This window comes from Orcinus orca, chromosome 6 (assembly GCF_937001465.1).
Source record: "Orcinus orca chromosome 6, mOrcOrc1.1, whole genome shotgun sequence".
NCBI lineage: Eukaryota > Metazoa > Chordata > Mammalia > Artiodactyla > Delphinidae > Orcinus > Orcinus orca.
In genome coordinates, this window is record NC_064564.1 from 41,065,020 (window position 1) to 41,092,482 (window position 27,463).

Sequence of the window (27,463 nt, forward strand, 5' to 3'; positions counted from 1 at the left end):
ATATACGATATTTGTTTTTCTCTTTCTGACTTACTTCACTCATATGAAAGTTTCTAGGTCCACCCACGTCTTTACAAATGACCCAATTTAGTTCCTTTTTATGACTGAGTAATATTCCACTGTATATATGTACCACATCTTCTTTATCCATTCATCTGTCGATGGACACTTAGGTTGCTTCCATGACCTGGCTATTGTAAATAGTTCTGCAGTGAACATTGTGATGCATGTGTCTTTTTGAATTATGGTTTTCTCTGGGTATATGTCCAGTAGTGGGATTGCTGGGTCATATGGTAATTCTATTTTTAGTTTTTTAAGGAACTTCCATACTGTTCTCCATAGTGGCTTTATCAATTTACATTCCCACCAAGAGTGGAAGAGGGTTCCCTTTTCTCCACACCCTCTCCAGCATTTGTCATTTGTAGATTTTCTGATGATGCCCATTCTAACTGCTGTGAGGTGATACCTCATTGTAGTTTTGATTTGCATTTCTCTAATAATTACTGATGTTGAGCAGCTTTTCATGTGCCTCTTGGCCATCTGTATGTCTTCTTTGGAGAAATGTCTATTTAGTCTTCTGCCCATTTTTGGATTGTGTTGTTTGTTTTTTTGATATTGAGCTGCATGAACTGCTTGTATATTTTGGAGATTAATCCTTTGTCCGTCGATTCGTTTGCAAATATTTTCTCCCATTCTGAGTGTTGTCTTTTCATCTTGTTTATAGTTTCCTTTGCTGTGCAAAAGCTTTTAAGTTTCATTAGGTCCCATTTGTTTATTTTTGTTTTTATTTCCATTACTCTAGGAGGTGGGTCAAGAAACCAACACAGTATTGTGGAGCACTTATACTCCAATAAAGATCTATTTAAAAAAAAGATCTTGCTGTGATTTATGTCAAAGAGTATTCTTCCTATGTTTTCCTCTAAGAGTTTTATAGTGTCCGGTCTTACATATAGATCTTTAATCCATTTTGAGTTTATTTTTGTGTATGGTGTTAAGGAGTGTTCTAATTTCATTCTTTTATATGTAGCTGTTCAGTTTTCCCAGCACCACATATTGAAGAGACTCTCTTTTCTCCATTGTATATCCTTGCCTCCTTTGTCATAGATTAGTTGACCATAGGTGCATGGGTTTATCTCTGGGCTTTCTATCCTGTTCCATTGATCTATATTTCTGTTTTTGTGCCAGTACCATATTTTCTTGATTACTGAAGCTTTGTAGTATAGTCTGAAGTCAGGGAGTCTGATTCCTCCAGCTCCATTTTTTTACCTCAAGATTGCTTTGGCTATTTGGGTTCTTTTGTGTCTCCATACAAATTTTAAGATTTTTTGTTCTAATTCTGTGAAAAATGCCATTGGTAGTTTGATAGGGCTTGCACTGCATCTGTAGATTGCTTTGGGTAGTACAGTCACTTTCACAATGTTGATTCTTCCAATCCAAGAACATGGTATATGTCTCCATATGTTTGTGTCATCTTTGATTTCTTTCATCAGTGTCTTATAGTTTTCTGAGTACCGGTCTTTTACCTGCTTAGGTAGGTTTATTCCTAGGTATTTTATTCTTTTTGTTGCAGTGGTGAATGGGATTGTTGCCTTAATTTCTCTTTCTGATCTTTTGTTGTTAGTGTATAGGAATGCAAGAGATTTCTGTGTGTTAATTTTGTATCCTGCAACTTTACCAAATCCATTGATTAGCTCTAGTAGTATTCTGGTGGCATCTTTAGGATTTTCTATGTACAGTACCGTGTCATCTGCAAACAGTTACAGTTTTACTTCTTTGCCAATTTGGATTCTTTTATTTCTTTTTCTTCTCTGATTGCCATGGCTACGACTTCCAAAACTGTATTGAATAATAGTCGTAAGAGTGGACATCCTTGTCCGATTCCTGATCTTAGAGGAAATACTTTCAGTTTTTCACCATTGAGAATGATGTTTGCTCTGGGTTTGCTGTATATGGCCTTTATTATGTTGAGGTAGTTTCCCTCTATGATCACTTTCTGGAGAGTTTTTATCATAAGTGGGTGTTGAATTTTGTCAAAAGATTTTTCTGCATCTATCGAGATGAACATATGGTTTTTATTCTTCAGTTTGTTAATATGGTGTATCACATTGTTTGATTTGCGTATATTGAAGAATCGTTGCATCCCTGGGATAAATCCCACTTGATCATGGTGTATGATCCTTTCAATGTGTTGTTGGATTCTGTTTGTTAGTATTTTGTTGAGGATTTTTGCACCTATATTCGTGATATTCAGTGATATTGGTCTGTAATTTTATTTTTTTGTAGTATCTTTGTCTGGTTTTGTTATCAGGTTGATGGTGACCTCGTAGAATGAGTTTGGGAGTGTTCCTTTGTCTGCAAATTTTTGAAACACTTTGAGAAGGATGGGTGTTAGCTCTTCTCTAAGTGTTTGATAGAATTCCCCTGTGAAGCCATCTGGTCCTGGACTTTTGTTTTTTGGAAGATTTTTAATCAGAGTTTCAATTTCATTACTTGTGATTGGTCTGCTCATATTTTCTGTTTCTTCCTGGTTCAGTCTTGGAAGGTTATACCTTTCTTAGAATTTGTCGATTTCTTCCAGGTTGTCCATGTTATTGGCATAGAGTTAATTGTAGTAGTCTCTTATGATGCTTTGTATTTCTGCAATGTCCATTGTACCTCCTCCTTTTTCATTTCTAATTTTATTGATTTGCGTCTTCTCCCTCTTTTTCTTGATGAGTGTGGCTAAAGATTTATCAATATTGTTTGCCTTCTCAAAGAACCTGCTTTTAGTTTTATTGATTTTTGCTATTGTTTTCTTTGTTTCTATTTCATTTATTTCTGCTCTGATGTTTATGATTTCTTTCCTTCTACTAACTTTGGGTTTTGTTTGTTCATCTTTCTCTAGTTCCTTTAGGTGTAAGGTTAAGATGTTTATTTGAGATTTTTCTTGTTTCTTGAGGTAGGATTGTATTGCTATAAACTTCCCTCTTGAACTGCTTCTGCTGCATCACATAGGTTTTGGATCGTCATGTTTTCATTGTTTTTTGTCTCTATGTATTTTTGATTTCCTCTTTGATATCTTCAGTGATCTCTTGGTTATTTAGTAACATATTGTTTAGCCTCCATGTGTTTGTGTTTTTTACGTTTTTCCCCCTGTAATTGATTTCTAATCCTATAGTGTTGTGGTCAGAAAAGATGCTTGATATGATTTCAATTTTCTTAAATATCTGGAGGCTTGATTTGTGACCCAAGATGTGATCTATTCTGGGGAATGTTCCATGTGCACTTGAGAAGAAAGTATAATCTGCTCTTTTCAGATGGAATGTCCTATAAATATCAATTAAATCTATCTGGTTTATTGTGTCATTTAAAGCTTTTGTTTCCTTATTACTTTTCTCTGTGGATGATCTGTCCATTGGCATAAGGGAAGTGTTAAAGTCCCCCACTATTATTGTGTTACTGTCAATTTCCTCTTTTATAGCTGTTAGCATTTGCCTTATGTATTGAAGTTCTCCTATGTTGGGTGCATATATATTTATAATTGTTATATCTTCTTCTTGGATTGATCCCTTGATCGTTATGTAGTGTCCTTCCTTGTCTCTTAACATTATTTTAAAGTCTATTTTACCTGATATCAATATTGCTACTCCAGCTTACTTTTGATTTCCATTTGCATGGAATATCTTTTTCCATCCCCTCACTTTCAGTCTGTATGTGTCCCTAGGTCTGAAGTGGGTCTCTTGTAGACAGCATATGTATGGGTCTTGTTTTTGTATCCATTCAGCGAGCCTGTGTCTTTTGGTTGGAGCATTTAATCCATTCACATTTAAGGTAATTATCGATATGTATGTTCTTATGACCATTTTCTTAACTGTTTTGGGTTTGTTTTTGTAGGTCCTTTTCTTCTCTTGTGTTTCCCACTTAGAGAAGTTCCTTTAGCATTTGTTGTAGAACTGGTTTGGCGGTGCTGAATTCTCTTAGCTTGTGCTTGTCTGTAAAGCTTTTGATTTCTCCATTGAATCTGAATGAGATCCTTGCTTGGTAGAGTAATCTTGGTTGTAGGTTCCTCCCTTTCATCACTTTAAATATATCATGCCACTCCCTTCTGGCTTGTAGAGTTTCTGCTGAGAAATCAGATGTTAACCTTATGGGAGTTCCCTTGTATGTTATTTGTCGTTTTTCCCTTGTTGCTTTTAATAATTTTTCTTTCTCTTTAATTTTTGTCAGTATGATTACTATGTGTCTCGGCATGTTTCTCCTTGGGTTTATCCTGCCTAGGCCTCTCTGTGCTTCCTGGACTTGGGTGGCTATTTCCTTTCCCATGTCAAGGAAATTTTCGACTATAATCTCTTCAAATATTTTCTCGGGTCATTTCTCTCTCTCTGCTCCTTCTGGGACCCCTATAATGCAAATGATGGTGCGTTTAATATTGTCCCAGAGGTCTTTTAGGCTGTCTTCATTTCTTTTCATTCTTTTTCCTTTATTCTGTTCCATGGTAGTGAATTCCACCATTCTGTCTTCCAGGTCACTTATCTGTTCTTCTGCCTCAGTTGTTCTGCTATTGATTCCTTCTAATGTATTTTTCATTTCAGTTATTGTATTATTCATCTCTGTTTGTTCTTTAATTCTTCTAGGTCTTTTTTTTTTTTTACATCTTTATTGGAGTATAATTGCTTTACAATGGTGTGTTAGTTTCTGCTTTATAACAAAGTGAATCAGTTATACATATACATATGTTCCCATATCTCCTCCCTCCTGCATCTCCCTCCCTCCCACCCTCCCTATCCCACCCCTCCAGGTGGTCACAAAGCACTGAGCTGATCTCCCTGTGCTATGCGGCTGCCTCCCACTAGCTATCTGTCTTACGCTTGGTAGTGTTTATATGTCCATGCCACTCTCTCGCCTCGTCACAGCTTACCCTTCCCCTTCCCCATATCCTCAAGTCCATTCTCTAGTAGGCCTGTGTCTTTATTCCTGTCTTACCCCTAGGTTTTTCATGACATTTTTTTTTCTTAAATTCCATATATATGTGTTAGCATACGGTACCTGTCTCTCTCTTTCTGACTTACTTCACTCTGTATGACAGACTCTAGGTCTATCCACCTCATTACAAATAGCTCAGTTTCGTTTCTTTTTATGGCTGAGTAATATTCCATTGTATATATGTGCCACATCTTTTTTATCCATTCATCCGATGATGGATACTTCGGTTGTTTCCATCTCTGGGCTATTGTAAATAGAGCTGCAATGAACATTTTGATACATGACTCTTTTTGAATTATGGTTTTCTCAGGGTCTTCTAGGTCTTTATTAAGCATTTCTTGTATCTTCTCGATCTTTGCCTCCTTTCTTTTTACAAGGTCGTGGATCATCTTCACTATCATTATTCTGAATTCTTTTTCTGGAGGGTTGCCTATCTCCACTTCATTTAATTGTTTTTCTGCGGTTTTATCTTGTTCCTTCAGCTGGTACATAGTCCTCTGCCTTTTCATTTTGTCTATTTTTCTGTGAATGTGGTTTTCATTCCAGGCTGCAGGATTGTAGTTCTTCTTGCTTCTGCTGTCTGCCCTCTAGTGAATGAGGCTATCTAAGAGGCTTGTGCAAGCCTCCTGATGGGAGGGACTGGTGGTGGGTAGAGCTGGGTATTGCTCTGGTGGGCAGAGCTCAGTAAAACTTTAATCTGCTTGTCTGCTGATGGGTGGGGCTGAGTTTCCTCCCTGTTGGTTGTTTTGCCTGAGGTGACCCAGCAGCAGAGCCCACAGGCTCTTTGGTGGGCTAATGGCGGACTCTTGGAGGGCTCATGCCAAGGAGTACTTCCCAGAACTTCTGTTACCAGTGTCTTTGTCTCCATGGTGAGCCACAGCCACCCTCTGCCTCTGCAGGAGACCCCCCCAACACTAGCAGGTAAGTCTTCTTCAGTCTCCTATGGGGCCACTGCTCCTTCCACCTGGGTCCTGATGTGCACACTACTTTGTGTGTGCCCTCCAAGAGTAGAGTCTGCTTTTCCCCCAGTTCTGTCAAAGTCCTGCAGTCAAATCTCACTAGCCTTCAAAGTCTGATTCTCTGGGAATTTCTGCTCCTGTTGCCAGACCCCCGGGTTGGGAAGCCTGATGTGGAGATCAGAACCTTCACTCCAGTGGGCAGACTTCTGTGGTATAATTGTTCTCCAGTTTGTGAGTCACCTACCCAGCAGTTATGGGATTTGATTTTATTGTGATTGCACCCCTCCTACCATCTCATTGTGGCTTCTCCTTTGTCTTTGGATGTAGGGTATCTTTTTTGGTCAATTCCAGTGTCTTCCTTTCGATGATTGTTCAGCAGTTAGTTGTGATTCTCATGCTCTCGCAAGAGGGAGTAAGTGCACATCGTTCTACTCCTCCATTTTGAATGAATCTCCTCAGTTGATTTTTGTGAAAGGTATACAGTTTTTGTCTAGATTCTTTTTTTTTTTTTTTTTTTTTTTGCATGTGGATATCTAGTTGTTCCAGCATTATTTGTTGAAAAGACTGTCTTTTCTCCCTTGCGTTACTATTGCTCCTTTATCAAAGATCAGTTGACTGTATTTATGTGGGTCTATTTCTGGGCTCTCTATTGTGTTCCATTGGTCTATCTGTCTGTTCTTTCACCAATACTGCACTGTCTTGATTATTATAGAATTAGAGTAAGTCTTGAAGTCAAGTAGTGTCAGTCCTCTGATTTTGTTCTTCTTCACTATTGAGTTGGCTATTCTGGGTCTTTTGCTTCTCCATATAAACTTTAGAGTCAGTTTGTCAATAACCACAAAATAACTTGCTGGATTTTGATTTGGATGGATTGAATCTATAGAGTAAGTTGGGAAGAACTGACACCTTTGACAACATTGAGTCTTCTTAACCTTTTTTTTTTTGGCCTTGCCATGTGGCATGTGGGATCTTAGTTCCCTGACCAGGGATTGAACCCATACCCTCTGCAGTGGTAGTGTGGAGTCCTAACCACTGGACTGCCAGGGAAGTCCCGAGTCTTCTTATCCTTGTACAGGGACTGTCTCTCCATTTATTTAGTTCTTTGATTTTCTTCCTCAAATTTTTATAATTTTCTTCATGTAGATTTTATACATATTTTGCTGGATTTATGCCTTAGAATTTCATTTCTTTGGGTGCTAATGCAAATAGTATTGCATTTTTAATTTCAAATTCCACTTATTCACTGTTGGTATATAGGAAAGTGATCAACTTTTATAGATTACCTATGTATTGTTTAATCTTGCTATAATAGTTTATTAGTTCTGGGAGATTTTTGGTCAATTCTTTTGGATTTTTACATAGACAATCATGTCATCTGTGAACAATGACAGTTTTATTTCTTTCTTTCCAATCAGTGTGCCTTTTGTTTCCTTTCTTTGTCTTATTGCATTAGCTAGGACATCCAGTACAGTGTTGAAAACGAGTGGTAAGGGGGGAACATCCTTGCCTTGTTCCTGATCTTAGCAGGAAAGCTTCTAGTTTCTCACCATTAGTGATGGTGACATGTTAACTGTATGATGTTAGCTGTAGGTTTTTTGTGAATGTTCTTTGTCAAGCTAAGGAAATCCCCCCAACCCCATTTGTGTGTGCTTATCATGAATGAGTGTTGGATTTTGTCAAATGCTTTTTCTGCACCTACTGATATGATCATCTGATTTTTCTTCTTTAGCCTATTGATGTGATGGATTATATTAATTGATTTTTTAAATGTCTGAAACATTTATATTAACATATTTCCATACAAATAACCCAAAGAAAGTTTAGTATTAGTTGTTTTGTTTGTTTGTTTGTTTTTTTATACTGCAGGTTCTTATTAGTCATCAATTTTATACACATCAGTGTATACATGTCAATCCCAATCGCCCAATTCAGCACACCACCATCCCCACCCCACTGTGGTTTTCCCTGCTTGGTGTCCATACGTTTGTTCTCTACATCTGTGTCTCAACTTCTGCCCTGCAAACCGGTTCGTCTGTACCTTTTTCTAGGTTCCACAAACATGTGTTAATATACGATATTTGTTTTTCTCTTTCTGACTTACTTCACTCTGTATGACAGTCTCTAGATCCATCCACATCTCAACAAATGACTCAGTTTTGTTGATGTGATGGAGTCATTAAATTAATTAATTATTAATTAAATCAATTAATCAATATTAATTGATTTTTAATGTTGAACCAGCTGTGTATACCTAGGATAAATCCCACTTGATTGTGATGTGTATGTCTTTTTATACATTGGTTAAGATATGCTCTAATATTTTGTTGAGTATTTTTGCATCTATATTCATGAGAGATATTGGTCAATAGTTTTCTTTTAAAGTCTTTGATTTTGGTATTAGGGTAATTTTGCCTCATAGAATGATTTAGGCAGTATTCCCTCTGCTTCTGCCTACTGAAAGATATTGTAGAGAATTGGTATAATTCTTCCTTTAATGTTTTGAAGAATTTATCAGTGAACCCATGTGGGTCTGGGGCTTTCTATTTTAGAAAGTTATTTTTTGTTGTTTCAATTTATTCAATAGATATAGGCTTGTTCATATTGTCTACTTCATATTGTGTGAGTTTTGGCAAATTGTCTGTCAAGGAATTGGTTCAGTTCATCTAGGTTATCCAATCTGTGAGCATACAATTGTTCATAACATTCCTTTATTATCCTTTTAATGTCCATGAGATCTGTAGTGATATCCCTTCTTTTGTTTATGGTATTAGTAATTTGTTTTTATCTCTCTTTTTTCCTTAGTTAGCCTGGCTAAATGCTTATCAATTTTATTGATCTTTTCAAAGAATCAGTTTTTGGTTTCATTAATTTTCTCTATTGATTTCTTATTTTTTAAGTTCATTGATTTCTGCTCTAATTTTTATTGTTTCTTTTCTTCTGCTTATTTTGGATTTAATTTGCTGCTCCATTTCTAAAGGTATAAGCTTAGATTATTGATTTTAGATCTTTTCTAGTATATGCATTCAATTCTATACATTTTCCTCAAAGCAGTGCTTTCACTACATCCCACGAATTTTGATAAGGTGTGTTTTTATTTTTACTTAGTTCCAAATATTTTTAAATTTCTCTTGAGATTTCTTCTTTGGCCCATGTATTATTTAGAAATGCACTGTTTAATCTCTATGTATTTTGGGATTTTCCAGCTATCTAGTTATGGATTTCTGGTTTAATTCCATTGTGGTTTGAGAGCATACATTATATAATTTTGTTTTTTTAAAATTTGTTAAGGTGTGTTTTATGGTCCAGAATCTGGTGTATCTTGGTGTATGTTCCATGTGAGCATAAGACAAATGTGTATTTTGCCATTGTTGGATAAAGTAGTCTATAGATGTCAATTATATCCAGTTGACTGATGATGTTGTTGAGTTCAGGTATGTCCTTACTGATTTTCTGCCCGCTGGATCTGTCTATTTCTGATAGAGGGGTGTAAGTCTCCAACTATAGTAGTGGATTTATCTATTTCTCCTTGCAGTTCTGTTAGTTTTTTACTCATGTATTTTAACACTATGTTGTTAGGTACATCCACATTAAGAATTGTTATTCTTCTTGGAGAACTAACCTCTTTATCACTATGTAACACCCCTCCATCTTAGTTAGCATGGGCTACCATAACAGAATACCATAGACTTGGCGGCTTAACCAACAGATATTTATTTTCTTACAGTTCTGAAGGCTGGAAATCTGAGGTCAGGGTGCAAGTGTGGTCAGTTTCTGGTGAGGCCTCTCTCTCTGCTTTGCAGGTGGCTGCCCTCTTGCTGTGTTCTCACAAGCCCTCTTCTTTGAGCATACTTGGAGAAAGAAAAAGAACCTCTGGTATCTCTTCTTAGAAGGACACTAATCCTATCATATCAGGGTCCTACCCTTATGGCCTCATTTAACCTACTTATCTCTTTATATGTCCTATCTCCAAATATGGTCATATTGGGGATTTAGGATTTCAACATATGAATTTTGAGGGGATACAATTCAATCCACAAAGCTCTCTTTGTCCCTGATAATTTTCTTTGCTCCAAAGTCTGAAATTAATACAGCTACTCCAGCTTTCTTTTTATTAGTTTAGCATGGCATATCTTCCTCCAACCCTTTACTTTTAAAAAAAAATTTTATTTATTTATGTATTTATTTTTGGCTGCATTGGATCTTTGTTGCCGCGTGTGGGCTTTCTCTAGTTGTGGCGAGCAGGGGCTACTCTTCATTGCAGTGCGCGGCTTCTCACTGCGGTGGCTTCTCTTGTTGCAGAGCACGGGCTCTAGGCACGTGGGCTTCAGTAGTTGTGGCTCGTGGGCTTTAGAGCATAGGCTCAGTAGTTGTGGCTCACGGGTTTCGTTGCTTCGCGGCATGTGGGATCTTCCAGGACCAAGGATCGAACCCGTGTCCCCTGCACTGGCAGGTGGATTCTTAACTACTGTGCCACCAGGGAAGTCCTGAAGAGTTGTTTCTTAAGGTAAAATTCTAATTGATGAAATTGGAATGAGAGAAGAAAAATGAATATTTAGTAACTACTAAAGAAATAATCAATTCAGGCAAGAATCATTGATGAATGCTAAAACTTTCATCACTGGGTTAAAATCATATTAATCAATAATTACATAATTAAGCTCACTTTTATCAAGCAAAGGGCTTCGCTAGGGCTCTGTTTGGAATGCCAAAAAGAAACCCATGTCTTTCCTAGATTTTAAATAACCTAAGGTCTAGTGGAGAAGATTTGTGTGCACAAATCATTACAACACAGAGAAGAAATTGATGATATATCATAAACTGAAGAGGAAAAGTGAAAGCATCCAAGAAAGAATACTAGATGGAATGCACAACCTATCTGACCCAGTGTAGTAATAATTTTATATTGTCCCCCACATGCACGCCATCCCCCAACATCAGATGTTTTCAATGAGGAAGAAAACAGGCTGCTAGTACTTGGGACTGATGAGTGAGGAGAGAGAGATGTTTCTGCAGGCAGTTGCTCCTTTGGTTTCCAAGGGAAACAGTGATAGAAACTGCAACAGAAAAGGAGTAGGAAGGCTGTGGTTTAGCACAGATGGGCCACTCTTCTATCACGTGCCTATACATAGGCAGCTACCTGGACTTCCTCAGTAATGTGGGATTGTGGAGAATATTAAAGTGTTGGGGTATTGATAAGCAATAGATTTTAATTTCTCTTTCTGGATTTCTTAGAAAAATCTTTATTCTTGGAATTTACTTCCCCCATCATCCATCAGAGCCTGAATATATTGCACTTCCAGGGCCATAGTACAATTTTCTCTTCCACACAGTTCACAAATACAAGTCACAGAGAGGGAAGAATGAAATTAGCCATCAGAGTCTGATTAAAATAGTACAAAAGAAAATAATAAAGTTAACCATTCCTTATTCTGGCTGATTGGGAAGGCTTCCATTCCTTATTCTGGCTGATTGGGAAAGCTTCCAGGATCTCTAGTCTAAGTCTCTATTTCAAAGTTGTACTGGAATCTGGTTTAGATTCCTGTCCTGTGATCCCATAATGGCTGTGAAGCTTCAGCCAGTGTCCTGCTAGGAGCTCAGGAGTGGTCTGGCAGGGAGAGCAATCAACCAGGAATGGTTGGGACAAACTGCACCATGATGGAGTCGGCTTTCACCAGGCAGGCCATGAGTCTAAATTCAAGGGTCCAAAAAGGGCCTGTCCCACTTGGGCGCCCTCTTATCTCCTGTTGCTAGTCAAAAGGTCTGGCTTTTAGGCACATGGCCTCTGCAAGATCTGGAGACAGGCAGGGAGGGGTTCACAAGCCCAGCAGAGCAAGTTCGGGTAAAGGACTGGCCTCTAGTTACCTCAGGGAAGGAAGGGTACACTTCCCCAAAGTAGAACCTCAGTCTTAGGGATTAGATAAATAATTATTCATTAACTATATCAAATTATTTACTGAGTGCCTATTGTGTACCAGGCATTATATCCAAATTCTACTGCATGGCCATAGCTGGACCCGTGGGTCTGCATTGGGCTTGTGGCTTTAAAATCAATTGACATTACACACTGCTATATTCAAAACAGATAACCAACAAGGACCTACTGTGTAGCACAGGGAACTCTGCTCAATACTCTATAATAACCTAACTAGGAAAAGAATTTGAAAAAGAATAGATATTGGGTTGGCCAAAAGGTTCATTCATTTTTTTCCATAAGATGGCTCTAGTAGCACTTAGTTGTCTTTAACTTCATTTGAAACAATTATGTTAGATTGTATGTGACAGCTGTCATATCAGCGTGTTTAAAAAAAGACTTATCAAAATTGGTGAATTTTTGTATAGCCATTTTAATATTGAAGATGGAAGAAAAAAGCAACATTTTTAGCATATTATGCTTTATTATTTCAAGAAAGGTAAAAACACAACTGAAACACAAAAAAAGTTTTGTGCGGTGTATGGAGAAGGTGCTGTGACTGATCGAACGTGTCAAAAGTGGTTTGCAAAGCTTCGTGCTGGAGATTTCTTGCTGGATGGTGCTCCACAGTCAGGTAGACCAGTTGAAGTTGATAGCGATCAAATCAAGACATTAATTGAGAACAATCAATGTTATGCCACGTGGGAGATAGACAACATACTCAAAATAGCCAAATCAAGTGTTGAAAATCATTTGTACCAGCTTGATTATGTGAATCACTTTGATGTTTGGGTTCCACATAAGTTAAGTGAAAAAAACCTTCTTGACCTTATCTCTGCATGCAATTCTCTACTTAAACGTAATGAAAACATTCTGTTTTTAAAACAAATTGTGATGGGCGATGAACAGTGGATACTGTACGATAATGTGGGTCAGAAGAGATCGTGGGGCAAGTGAAATGAACCACCACCAACCACACCAAAGGCCGGTCTTCATCCAAAGAAGGTGATGTGTATATGGTAGGATTGGAAGGGAGTCCTCTATTTTGAGGTCCTTCCAGAAAACCAAACGATTAATTCCAACAAGTACTGCTCCCAATTAGACCAACTGAAAGTGACAAACAACGAAAAGCATCCAGAATTAGTCAACAGAAAATGCATAATCTTCCATCAGGATAACGCAAGACCACATGTTTCTTTGATGACCAGGCAAAAACTGTTACAGCTTGGCTGGGAAGTTCTGATTGATCCACCATGTTCACCAGACATTGCACCTTCAGATTTCCATTTATTTCGGTCTTTACAAAATTCTCTTAATGGAAAAAATTTCAGTTCCCTGGAAGACTGTAAAAGGCACCTGGACCAGTGCTTTACTCAAAAAGATAAAATGTTTTGGGAAGATGGAATTATGAAGTTGCCTGAAAAATGGCAGACGGTAGTGGAACAGAAGTGAATACATTGTTCAATAAAGTTCTTGGTGAAAATGAAAAATGTGTCTTGTTCTTACTTAAAAACCGAAGGCACTTTTTGGCCAACCCAATACATGCGTATGTATAACTGAATAACTTTGCTGTACACCTGAAACTAACACAACATTGTTAATCAACTATACTCCAATATAAAATAAAGATTAAAAAAAATGAATGTACTGACAAGTGAAAAGAAAAAAACAATTGAAAGAACATGTAGTGGTGAGGAAGCAACCAGGGACTGGCATCATTGGCATCACCTGAGAATTTCTCTGAACTGTAAATTCCACTGAATAGGAAACTCTGGGGTAGGTCCCAGCAATCTGGATTTTAACAAGCTATGCAGGCGACTCTGATGTATGCTAGAGTTTGAGAACCACTGGCCTACCTTGATGGTATTTGCTCAGGTCATTCTTGTTTGTTTTTAATTTTTTTTTAACATCTTTATTGGAGTATAATTGCTTTACAATGGTCTGTTAGTTTCTGCTCTATAACAAAGTGAATCAGCTATACATATACATATATCCTTATATCTCCTCCCTCTTGCATATCCCTCCCACCCACCCTATCCCACCCCTCTAGGTGGACACAAAGCACCATTTGCTCAGGTCTTGGTTGACGGTGAGAATGCTGGTTCAAGGTCTTCTGGGGTGGGAATAGGGGAGGCTGGGATTACAATTTCCCATGGGTTGCTGGTTCTGTAACACTACTTCTGCATCATAAAGCTTCTTAGAACTCTTATCAAAACTCCTCACCAGTTTCTGGTATCTAAGACCAATTCAATTTTGGAGCTGAAGGCAGGACCTGGCAACCCTCCTTGGGCAAACCTGGGGACCTGGAAAGTTAACATCTGGAGGTAAAATATGTCCGGCAGATACATCTTTGCCCTGATTACCCAAATTCTCCCTGTGGAGGGAAGCACAGTTTATTGGGGAGACTGCTCGTGGGTAAAGGGCAAGGGCCAAGAAAATGAGGGTAATTCTGGGGGTTATGTAACTTGCCCCTCTTTCCTTTGACCCTTCATTCTTTCTGATTTCTGGAAATTTGGCTTCTTAGTCAGGATTAGTGCTTCAAGGTTTAGGAATTAGGGCAAGATTTCACAAAGTATGTTTCGCAGAATACTAGTCCCGAGGGAAGCCCCAGGGGAATGCTGCATACTGAGTCCCTTTCTTGGATGTCACAGAGCACGTGAGTAAATGGCTTTATTGAATCCTACATTCACTCATTCAGTACGTACTGATTTAGTGCCCACTCTGGACTAGGTCCTATTCTGAGTGTTAGGGATACTGACAGTAAAAAAATATGTTTATCTTGGTTTAACCCAGCAATTCCCAAACTGTCTGACTATCAAAACCTTTTATTCTGTAACATGTATTCACCTCTCAAGGAACTAACATTCGATGGGACACTCGTTGACAATGATAGATGTATCTGTGCTGGGAGGTACAAAGGACCTGAGTTCCAGGCAGATGAGGTAAGGGGAAAATTAGGGACATTTGGAGGCACAGAAAATTTTGATCATACAGATGTAAATCTGGTTAACATCATGATTATTGTTGGCTTGTCCACAATGGAAAAAATTATTCCCATGTATCAATCTGTCTATAATAATAATAAGTATCACAGAGATGGTGATTTTAGAAGCTGGGTTTATATCAGATATTTTTGTTTAAGAGCTCCAAGTTATTTTAGTCCATGCAATAGCAAAACAACAGTTTGGAAAGGGGGACTGCTTAGTCTGATTAGTTATTTGTCCCCTGGAAAAGAACCTCACCTTTTAATAGCAACCAAACCAAACAGTTGCTTGTTGAATTATTTCTTCTTACAGGTAGAATTCAGTTAAACCTGTAAGCTCTAGTCAAGGTGAGTCTAATCTTCCTTCCTTATGTTGTGCTGGAGACAAGCAAACTGGCCAGGGATTCTTTCTCTGTGAAATAAGAAGCTGATGGATTATCTATCTCTAAGCTTTCTTCCATCTCTGACAGTCCAGCATGGGGGTCTCTGGGGCCAGCAAAGCCTTAATGTAGGGGAGGAGAGTCTCAACCCATGACATGTCCTTCCCCACCTGGCCCCCTCTCCAGCCATCTGGTGATCCTTTGCATTTCTCCAAACAAACGTGTATCATTCTCTTTGTCCCCTCTCGGTCTTCATATGTACTGTTTTCTTGGCTCAGAACACTCTTTCCCTCTTTTCTTTAGTCAGCTACCTCCTACTCATTTTTCAGGTCTCATGTCAGACATTTTCCCTCTGTGATCTGTGATATTGTGATTTCTGTCACAGAGCTCCTAAAACCCTTGGAATTTCCTAAGTGAGCACCATAAAGATGTCTTTCATTAAGTTAATGAGGTGACTTTTGGAAAGCTCCTAGGTCACCTAAGGATGGTGGCTGGTTGCCAGGGGAGCCAATCATGTGATTAGACGGTTAGAACTTTCAGTCCCACCCCTCTGACCTCTGGGGAGGGGAGAGGGAGAGGGGCTGGAGGTTGAGTTCAATCACCAATGGCCAATAATTTAATTAATCATGCCTAAGTGATGGAGCCTCCATAAAAACCCAAAAGGATGGGATTTGGAGAGCTTTCAGGTTGGTGAACATGTCTGGGAGGTCTGGGAGAGTGGTACTCTCTGAGAGGTCATAGAAGCTCCACATCCTTTCCCCGTACTTTGCCCTATACATCTCTTCCATCTGACTGTTCCTGAGTAATATCCTCTTATAATAAACCAGTGATCTACTAAGTAAAATGTTTCTCTGAATTCTGTGAGCCTCTCTAGCAAATTAATTGAACCCAAGAGGGGGTCCTTGGAATCTTCAATCTGTAGCAGCTTGATCAGAAGGACAAGTGACAACCTGGGCTGGTTTCTGACATCTGAAGTGGAAACAGGGGCAGTCTTGTAGGACTGAGCCCTTAACCTGTGGTATCTGATGCTGTCTCTGGGTAGATACTGTCAGAATTGAGTTGAGTTTTAGGACACCTAGCTGATACTGGAGAATTGCTTGGATATATGAGGACCCCGTCACACACACATACACATTGGAATGGGATGTAGGATCATTTTAGACATCTTTCTTGCTCACTACCTTCCCCCAACAAGGTGAGGGTTAGGTGTGCCTGCCAAGTGCTGCTGTAACAACCTTATCTCAGCCCTTGACACCATCACTGTGCTCACCAGCCTCCTCTTGCTAGGCTGAGAGTGTTATGAAGATAGGAGCTTGGTCTGTTCTGTTCACTGCTGCATCCCAGGCCCAGCACAGAGCCCGACTCATACCCACCCCTTAACCAGGACTTGTTGAGTGAAGGAATGGATGCTGGGCTGGCTTGTGGAAGGGGGAGATGGGGAGGACAGAGACCAGGCAAGGCTTACAAGAGCTAGGACCTCTATAGGGTGATGTTGCCCATTGCCCCTAAATGTGTTTGCTGCTGACCTCTATTCTAATGCTTGGAGAATGAGAGGTGAGCTTTGGAGGGACCTCAGGCTTGTTGGGGGAGTGGCAGTTCTGGGCTGTATATTTTTGCCACCTGAAGGATGAGAGCCTGCTTTGGGGAAATCCTATCTGGGAGGAGAAGTGAGCCCAGCCCTGTTCCTTGCCTGTCTTTGCCTCAGCTGAGCACATGTTGTTGGGCTCCTAGTCCTGGCCTTGGTATAACTGCTCGCATCTGAAATCCCATTCTTCTTTCAGTGGGACATGTTGACTGAATTTACAAATTCAAAATTATTTAATTTTACTATCTTTACATTTCTAATACTTTGGCTAACAGCATTCACTTGATGCTCCTTTAACTTCCTAGTTTTTATTATACTTGTTTGTCTATTATTGGGTAATTTTTAAACTAATTTGTTCTTATTTATTGGATACTATTTTATATTCCTTTTAACTCAGCCCAGCAGGATATTTTTAGCTAAACTTGGCCCTTATTGGAATACACTCTTTTTTTTTTTTTTCCCCCCCGGTACGCAGGCCTCTCATTGCTGTGGCCCCTCCCGCCGCGGAGCAACAGGCTCCGGACGGGCAGGCCCAGCGGCCATGGCTCACGGGCACAGCCGCTCCGCGGCATGTGGGATCCTCCCGGACCGGGGCACGAACCTGCATCCCCTGCATCGGCAGGCGGACTCCCAACCACTGCGCCACCAGGGAAGCCCTGGAATACACTCTTAAGTGTATTTCTTTTCTTAGCCATTTAAAAAATGTATCAAAATTCGCTTGCCTTTTCCTTTTACTCTTTTTGTTTTTAAAACATTTCTGTTTGGTGTATCCTCTAGTACATTTTCTAGCATTTATGACTGTTAGAGATGAGAAGCGGTGATGTCAGGGGATGGAGGGGGTGGATGCGTCAGCAGTGACGGGCCTAATCAGGGACTGTTGGCCCTTCTCCCTGTGCTGACAATTCCATAGCCATGCTTTCCCTTTGCTGCCCCCTTCCCCACTCATATTCAAAGGAGGTCCTTCTTGCCATTGTTAAAGGAGACCTGATGTTCGCATGGTCAAGAAAAAGAGTATCTCAAATTAAATCCCACTTTTAGCCAGTCAGATAATTTAGGAAATTCACAGGACAAATTGTGTGGGTCAGAAGTTATTAAGACTGGCCTCAAATACTGCTCAGAGGAATTGCTGAACAATGTCATCATCTTGCTCCAGAATAAGCCAGGGCTTCTCTAAATCATCAACCACAGTCTCTGAGCATCTCACAACCTTTACAAAGAATGGAAGTTTCAGAAGAGGTGAGGGTGAGGGTCTGCAACTTGGCACCCTAAGACTGACCAAGAGAATACCTAGGTGGCCTTGAAGGTCCTGTTAAGAATTATTGGATGGAAGCATAATAGCGAGACAATAGTCAAAGCTGGAATTATTTTTTGTTGACCTACTTACAGGATTACCCCAAGTACATTGATTCACCTTCTTTCTGGTCAGGAATTCAAAAGCTCAGTTGTCACGTGCTCTTGGGACCACCAGTTCTTGTCACATGTGCAGTACGGCCCATGACTCACAGAAGAAGGCAGGCAGTGAAGAGTCAGGTCAGCCATGGACGGAGGAGAAGCTGTTCCGGAAAGGTTTATCTCTTTCTTCTCCTTGTTATGTAAGGTGTGGTTTCCCCAGAGAAACAATATGCTAAATAAAAGTTAGGGTCTCAACCCACAGAAGCTTATTTTAACCCACATTGTTGCTGACTATATTCAATTTGATTTAATTCAAATCAACAAGGTAGAGTTGTTTCTTTTTTCCTGCTAGAAAGGGGAAGTAGGCTTTGAGAGTGACCCAAATGTTGCAATTGAGAGTTTTCACTGAGCAAGGCAGAGTGTGTATGTGCCCCGGGGTGGGGGGAGTGGAGTGGAAAGATGAATAAAATGTGGCTCCTGCCCTCAAAAAGCTTACACTGTAGTTGGAGAGACAAACACATACTCAACTAATATGCACAATGATAAATGGTGGAGATGTTGTCAGACCAGAGAATAATAGAAGTGTTAGTTCTGAGTGGGAAAATCTAAAGGATTGTGGAAGATGTGGCAGCTGCCCCTTGAAGGATGTTAGGGCATTAAGCAGTAGAGGGGCCAAGACAGGGAGGACATCTGAGGCAGAGAAGATTGTTGGGGCGAAGGCTCAGGGTGGTCAGCCACAGGGCAGAGTCAGGGAACAGCAAAAGATATCTGCTGTGGAGGGTGGGAGGTTAGGATGGAAGAGCACAGGGCCAGGTGGGCCTTTGTGAGTTGGTCTAATCACTTACAATGAAGTAGTTGTCCATACTTTTCACGTTGAATTACAGGCAGGTAATTTTCAAAAGCCTAATTCTTCTAAACAGATGTGGTCTTGTCTCAGACTAGAGTTGTCTCACAGTCAATAGTTCATTACTATGAAAAATAAGAAAGTGATTAATTGAAAAATATTTGTTATATTTAACTTTCTAAGGATAGATTTGTCAAAGAGCAGCACAAGAGATGTTTTAATAGATTTATGTCCTTCTGTAACTCTGTACCTTATTTTGGATAAAGCACACTAAGCCTCGTTCTGTCATCGAGGATACCAAGTCTGCAGGCTCTATCATGGGGTCAGGAGAAGGAATAAAGGGAAAAATAAAGGATCTCTGACAAGGGTCAGGCCCAAGAATAACTTGCCAAAGACCATGGAGATCTAATATCAGTTCCCAGCTATTTGTGTGAGTATCTGGACAGCATCATGCATAAACTTCTTTTGTTGTAGGGTGTCCATGCAGTGAGGGACCCTGCAGGCGGTAAGAAATCAAAGACATGATCTCTAGCTCAGTGATGTTTACGTGATTTTATGTTATCTGGACAAGAGGCTAAATGGAATTCAATCCTTTATTGAGATATTTGGATGAACCAAGCATTTATCCACATCTCCAACTTCAGTTTAATTTTTCCAGTGAGGAACTGAAACATAGAAAACTCATGGATAGAGTCTATTGAATTCCTGAAATTCAGTTCATTTGAAAGTCACTAATAGGTAACAATATACATACATATTAAATATATTATAAAATATATGATGAGATACTTTAAGAAAATGCTTTTGAAATATTACGAAGTAATTATTATTGTCTATGTCTACATCTGTTTTTCATTTTGCTTATTCAACATTATGCTCTTGAAGATTGACACCACTCTAATCTGATTTTGAGTTACACACGAGTAGTATCTTAACTGGGGAAATGTCTCATCTTACTCTTAAAAATACTGGCTCTGTCTCATCTCACTCTTAAAAATACTGGCTTTGGTCCTGATGTGGGACCTTTTGAAGAAGCATCATTTTGTTTCTTAGCCTATGTCTTGCATCTATCTGAGTGAAGAAAAAACCAACAATTTGAGCATTTGATCCATTTACACATTTCTGCCTCGTCACTCTCATCTATAAGGAGACAGCATTTCAAATGTACATTTTTACCTCTGTGGGCAAATGACAAATAGTGTAGCTGTGTCACCAACAATAGAAAAAAGAAAAAACAACGAAATCATCTATAACACTCGATATTTGGCTAGCAGTAAGGAACAGCATGATAAATTATGGTACTTCACTAAAATGGCATATTACAAAATTGTTAAGTGATAATTAGGAACACTGCATAGAAACATGAAAACATATTTAGGATATAACTAAAAGAGAAAAGAAAAAAAGCACATTTATAATATGTAAGGTGGGGGAGGCCTGGAAGATATATCAATACTAAAATGGAAATATAGTAGTTCTGTTAGGATAGTGGGACTGTGTATTTTCAAAAACATTTTCTTTAATGTTATAAAGTACTAGTAAAGCAGCAAATTCACCAAATAAATGATGCTGTAGACACAGGAAGGAGATACTAATAAATAAGTAGAGGTTGGAGATAACAAAAGGGAAAAATATTTCAAAGGATGAATCTTCCTTCTCTACATTTGCCAGCCCCGTGGCTATTAAGATCCAAACTATTGAAAACATTCTCAAAGGAGCTGGTTAGTAGGGCTTGGAAGAGAGCCTGAACTTGACTGTATCTGGACTTTGTTTGCCATGATTGCAGTGGAAACTAAATTTTGAAACAGTTGTTTAAATAAGCTCCAGCTTAGCTATCTTGGCTACATTCACACTTTGGAATCAAGAAACAGTTTGGAAAAAGAATACCGTGTGCAATATAAATAGGAATATAGAGCAAGAGAAATTCAGTAGAGAAGACTTCAAAAATAAAATGCCTATTTAAAATCAAGTTGAAATGACTAATTGGATTAACAGAAAATAAAAAATAACCAATACTGAGTTAAATTTATATCTGTCTGAATGCTCTTAAAGGATACCAGGAACAATACTCATGTCAGTTCTGTTCATGTTAACCATTTGCTAACACTGTTGATTGGAATGAACTGCTTGCTCTGCTTTCCTCTAAAGAGCTCAGACCCCTTTCTCTTCTCTTCTACCTCTGTTCAAAAGAATGACAGTTTTACCCTGAATAGCACTTAACAAGTGTTGATGTGGGGCACTAGGCTACCTTGCTTCGTGTTAGGTGGGGGTGGCTTAATATAAGATGTTAAGAAAAATTCACACACACAATCACACAGTTTATTCTTTCCAGTCAAAGTTAAGCCTCCCAGCTCAGCACTTGCACACCATTATGTTAGCACTGCAGAAAATTCCCTCAAATGCATACTTAGATACTTTAAGGATCTTAAGTAGGTAGATGGAAGAAGAAACTTAAAGTTTCTTCTGAAATAGGACTTGAAAATGTAATAAAATACCCTATCTCTCTAAACTAGTAGTTGACTTTGGATTTGGAAATTGGAGTGTGTGTGTGTGTATGGTATCAAGGAGTTTGAACTGAAGAAATCAGAAAGTAACTTTTCCAAACCCCAAACCATACCTGACACTACAACCATCTCTTTTCAGACCCTGTGTAGAATTTGCTGAGTCTGCGTGAACATCTCTCTCTGATGTCTTGCTATCTCCTCACATCTAAAGATGTCCACAAGTGACAAATTAGAGAAGATTTTTATTCCTAAGAGTTATCCAATAATTTTTACCTTCGTAGAAACATGATTTCCATCTTTCAAAATGCAGTAGAATTATTAAGAGGTATTGTGATTTTAGGAAACTATTTTCCCTCCATTCCAAATACAAAGTAAATTACATTTAGTACAAGGGTATGTATTTGATTATTTGGGGTATACTAATATTGAAAATTTTCTTCTTAAAAATATTTTGCCCTTAACATCTTCATTTTATTCCCAGAAGTATATTTTGTTGAATAAATAATATTTGGTAATAAAACAAATCCACTTTCATATATCTACAAAATTCTTTTGAATAGCAACAAGAATTCAATCCATGTTGCATAATTGTTATTATGAATTGCATAACCTTGGCATGCATTTTGCTGTAATTCATTTCCTGGCAAAATATAAAGTGCCTTTGACATAATGCCATAGAATATTCAAACTGGGAATGAATGACAGAAATAATCTGGTGTCAGTCAGTCCCACTTTTCCCATTTCAGGGACTGAGGTGCAAGAAGGTAAAATTTGCTCAGGATCACACATCTCGTTTTCCAACACTTAAGTCATACTAAAATAAAATTACAATTTTGATGTTGAATTTGATTAGAAAATTATGATTTTTAAGGGCACAATTCTTAAGACAGAATAAATGCCACACTTAAAGAATTACAGAGTTGGATCTGAAATACGCAAAAGAGGTATGCCCAAAATTTTTGTGCTCACCCCTTTTGGGAGAAAGTGGCTGAAACTATACAATCATTAAAAAATAAATCATTCTTTGAAGGATGCAAAGTTATCCTGATCTTTAAAATGAAATATACCACCATTTCTATATATAATTTAATTTTTCTCTTCAGCAGGGATCAAATGGTATTTTGGTTGATTGCCAGTGAGCAAATGAAGTAGGAAATACATTTTAGGATCCCATTGTGATTTTTTTTTTCTCAGCAGCAAAAAATTAAATAAAACAGACCTTTGTCATGTAATGTTCACTGATCAGGTGAACATAATAAAAACTGGGCTTTAGTTAAATCTAGTGGATTAACTCTTGTTTCATTGGCATTTACAGTCTTTGGGAGTGTTGAACAAGTGTACAAATAATGACATTTTCAGAAATTTAACCATTGCATTTCATGTAAATTCTGCATAAAGTTCAAGACTAATGGTATTGACGTCACAGACTTCAAATTTTAAAAGGCATATAGGAATAGTAATAACATCTCCCAGAAACGTTAAAGACACTTGTATATATATGTAAAATCCATTTTGACTTGATGAAAACAAATTCTAATCTATGAAAATATTACATCAAGTCATATTGCACCTGATGAGGAAATTATACATGAATGATAGTAAATGCTAAAAAACACTTCAGATAAAGACCCAGTAAGTCAAATTAAATGAAGAGTTTCAGAAGTAACATAACCATCTAAAAATGTTAGTTTTTCACACAACTGGTCACACTTATTTTGCTTTACTTAAAATCCCTGGTCTTGTCTGAAGATAATAACATAAAACTCAATTACATAATTCAACTGTCTTTAACTCCCCTTTCTCCAATAGCCATTGCACCTTAGGAGGTTTGTAGCTATTCTATCTTAATTTTTTTTCTTTCAGCAAATACTAAGTGTGAAAAGCTTCACCAGACGAAAATCATTTCATACAATGAGGCACTGAATTGTTTTTTCATTCAGTTTCTTTAGACTGAAAGCAGCTCAGTTTCCCTATGAATAGTCCACGTATCATTTCATGCCTGGTATCTGCAGCCCACTCTAGATTTATCTTGCTTTCAGCAGGTACTCGGTAGCACTTTCTGGGTTATTTTACAAAACATCCAACATGGTTTAAATTGTTTAAAAGCAATTGGAACTGCTTCCTTTCCTACCCACTGCCTCTTCAAGTGTCCTTAACCTTCATCATCCTTCCCTAAAATGTGTCCCCAACATGCCTATTTACATGGCTCTCAGGCACCGGAGGCTTGCACACCCATCACATACCAGGTCAGTTTCTAACAGTGTGAAGGCTGTTGGAGCAGGGCAGTTTCCTTCCATTGAGAGCTGAGTATGGTCATATTGCTTTTAACACAGTGACCCTTGTATGCAAAGCTTAGACTATCGTCTCATGGTCCCATATGCCTTGGCTCTGATTGATGTAACAACAGTATCTTTCATAGGGTCTGTTCAGCTTGTAGGAGCAAACGATGATACTGTCCTGGGGCACAAAGAAGATGCTGTCCTCAGGCTCAGGGCACTCAGACCTGTCCCAGGCTGAGCACTTGGCATCCAACGCATTATAGGTGAGGGAACTGCCTGAGGGACAGTAGCCATCCAGGTGTCTGGACGGCTCCTCCCGATGCCCGCTCTGGACCCGGCTCTGGCATTCTCCTTCCTCCGCGGGTGTGGGGGTGGTGATGGAGCTGACCATAGGCACCTCGCCCTGCCCTTGGAGGGGGAGCTTCCCCCTGAGGCACACCTTCTTTGCCAGTTCATCTGAGCTCCCCTTGCCCGACTCCAGGTCTGAAGGGGTCCTCAGCAGTTCCACCACCTCCTTGTCCTTGGGTTTCCGGAAGCAGGGCAACTTGCGGACCCATAGCAGCTCATTCTCGGGCCACTTGGTGCATCCCTCAGTTTTCCTGGCCAGGGCAATGGCTGCGATGCCTGGGAGGCAGATGGCTGGCCCTATGGCCAGGAGGGGGATGTTTCCCAGAGTCTCTCCTTTCATCCCAGAGACAGTGAACATGAAGCCAAAGACCAGGAAGACACTCACCAGGGCCACAACCAGCCCAGTCCTCGGGTTAATGTCATCAGGCCGCATCTTTCACTCCATCCAGGTTGGGGACTGCCTGCTAGCCAGGGAGCAATGTTCCTCCCTACTGTCAGAGGAAAACGCACTGGGTTAAAAACAAAACAAAACAAAGCACCCAAGTCCATTTCCCAACCACCAACTATCTCTCTTACTCTTTGTGTCTGACACTCTACTGTCTGTCAGTCTTGGTCTCTGTCTGTTTCTCCCTCTATTTCTGTTGCTCTCTCTCTTTCTCTGTTTATCTGTCTCCTTCTTACTATTGCAGCCCCTGCCTCTCTCTCATATAGTCATCCACAGGCTGGGGTCACTGCGGTACCTGAGGTTTCCTGCCGTCTCCCGGGAGCGCGGGGGAAAAAACACCAGTTTGAGTCTCCTTAGAAACCTCCACAGCAGCTGTTTCCTCGGCTCTCTCCCTTGTTTCTGGAAGGAAAGCCTGGTTTTCCAACTGACTCTGCATCCAGGAGGTGGGACGTGGGAGCTTGTCTTTCCCAGCAGTGCCCGTCGGTCTCCAGGGCTTTGGGAGCTGAGCGGCGGCGCAGGCCAGCACCCAGCTCTGCGCGCAGAGCGCCGGGTGCTGGAGGGAGGAAGGACTTAGCCTGGGAAAGAGGGAAAGCGGCGCGCGAGTCTGGCCTCGTTACATCACTTTCAGAGCAAGCTCAGAAACAAAGAAGGACGCGCGGGGGCGCGAGGGGGCTAAACCCAGGGGAGAGGCCAGCCGGACAGAAGAGGCTGCCCAGGGTCCAGTCGGGGTGCTTGGAGCAGCCAGAGTTCGTCCCGCCACTGCCCGTGAGGGCTGAGTAAGGCGGCTGGACATGCTCCGTGCCCGGGAGGGTCCGGGGTGCGAGGCTGCCGCGTGCCGGAGACTGGAACTCGGGCCGGTTTGGCCACGGGACAGCCTGGGCTCCGAGTCCGCGGTCCGAGGCCCAGAGGTGCCAGCTGGAGATGCCCCTCGGGGACCTGGATCCTTCTCCAGTTACAGATCTGGGGGCCCCATCCGACCTATGGCAGCTCCCAGAGATTCCCCTACCGTCTCAGAACGTCGAGGCTCTCAGGGCTCGGAGGGCTGCATTCCTCCCGGGTCCTCCTGCCCGCGACCTCTCTGGGTTCGCGCGCTGGGCGGCAGTGGCGCGCAAAAGCGCTCTAGCAGCGAAGCGGGCTGCGTTGCTGGAGCGCACGGGAAGCGCCCAGACTGTTAGTGGTCAGCCGGGTCTTGCTCGAGCCTTGGGGGAGTCACCAGAGTCCTTCCCCCTGGTCTTACAGCTCTGGATCCTGGAGGGGGTGGCCTTGGAGCTCGGATCCTACTCCGACACGGCCGTGGTGCCAGCCACGCCGGCTGGGTCAAAGGAGAAAGGCTCTCCAGCCCCGGCTCCCCATCCCCGGCTCCCCATCCCCGCACCCAACACCCAGCTAACAAGGAGAAGGAGGGGCCTTGACTGGGAGGATCAGGCCGCCCAGCCCGCGAAGCAGCTCCAGCTTTGCGCGATTCTGTCCTTTGCTGACGCTGGTGTGGAGAACCTGTCTCCTCCCCACCACATCAGGGGCTGGATTCCTCTGGCCCCAGGGGCAAGACTGGCTTTGGCTGGGTTCTTCAACAAGACTGCTCATTTAGGGTAGATGGGGAATATTGAGGAACCAGACGTGGAGGGGCAGGGGCGGAAGGGGGAGGGAATGGTACATTCTTTCATGTCAAGGCCCTGCCTTGGTGGAAAGAATTTTGACATCCAGGCCTTCCCCACTTAAACTAGCCATGTGTTCTTGGGCAAGTGACTTAACCTCTCTGAGAATCAGTTGACCCATCTGTAAAATGAGAATATTGTTATCAAATATGTGAAGGAACAAATGTAATGAGGACTAAATAAATGTAAAGTTCCTAGTGCAATGCTTGGTACACGGTTCTGGTTCACAAAGTGGATGAAATGTATACTTTCATAGTATGTGATCATCAATGTAAGGCACGAGCCGAATCATAAAGAGCCTGTCTGTGGGGCTAAGGACCTTTGACTTTATCCACTAAGCAGTGAAGAATCGTCTTGGTGTTTTAAGCAGGAATCAACATAAAAGTATTCCATGTTTGACAGCAGGTTAGAGGACGGGTTGGAAAGGGTAGATGTGGAAGCAGGAGGACAGTTCAGTAAGCCAGGCAAGACATGGCACGGGCCTGAATGATGCAGGGCTAGTGGGGTGGTCAGAAGAAAGTGAATTTGAAGACTATTTAAGGGTACAATCAAGTGTCTTGCATCAAAGGAAGTGAGATGGCAGTAGGAGTCCAAGGCTGACTCCCAAGTTTCCCACTCTTTCCACTGAGTGGATCAAGAATCAGACTCAATTTTCCACTCCAGCATCTACTGTGTGTCTCTTGTACTCATGCTCATTAGACAGCTGCTGTACCTCTGGACATAGAATCATTATTTTGGAAGGAAGGAAGGAAGAAAGGAGAAAAGGTAAAGAGCAAACATGAGATGCCAGCTGTTTGACCATTTGTATCAGGAAAATAATTGTTTTCCTGGCAGCCCCACTAAATAGATAGACATCTGCTTATATCTCATTGTCTAGAAGGATGTCATAGGGGCCACCTCTGTGCAAAGGAACCCGGGAAATCAAGATTTTGTTTTTGGGGGGTTTTTTTGGACCAGATTTATTGCCACTTTGAAAAAAAATCAGGGTTTTGTTAGCGAGGAAAAAGAGAACAATGAATCTTGGAGAAGCAACCAGAAGCATGTGCCACAACTATCGAACATACTTACCTTCTTGCAGCCCTCTCTTCCCTTGCCTTTACTAATGCCTTTCTATCCTGATTTCCCTCTTATCTCCCTGGCCACTCATTTGTAGTCTACTCTGTAAACTCCTCTTTATTTTATTAATTTTTATGTTGAAGAAAGCCCTTCGATGTTG

The 27,463-nt window shown here is 40.6% G+C and overlaps 1 protein-coding gene across 1 annotated transcript; it reads right to left on the minus strand.

Moving 5' to 3' along the window:
- Positions 1 to 17,352: 17,352 nt before the first annotated feature.
- Positions 17,353 to 25,848, minus strand: TMEM215 (transmembrane protein 215). Its single transcript, XM_033437763.2, has 2 exons — positions 24,888 to 25,848; positions 17,353 to 24,638 (listed from the first exon to the last, which is right to left on the minus strand). The coding sequence occupies exon 2, from the start codon at positions 24,578 to 24,580 to the stop codon at positions 23,873 to 23,875; it is 708 nt and encodes a 235-aa protein (XP_033293654.1). The 5' UTR covers positions 24,581 to 24,638; positions 24,888 to 25,848; the 3' UTR covers positions 17,353 to 23,872.
- Positions 25,849 to 27,463: the final 1,615 nt, after the last annotated feature.

What these genes read in the sequence shown, in the direction of transcription:
- TMEM215 (XM_033437763.2), bottom strand. Translation starts at nt 24,580, where the DNA reads ATGCGGCCTGATGACATTAACCCGAGGACTGGGCTGGTTGTGGCCCTG.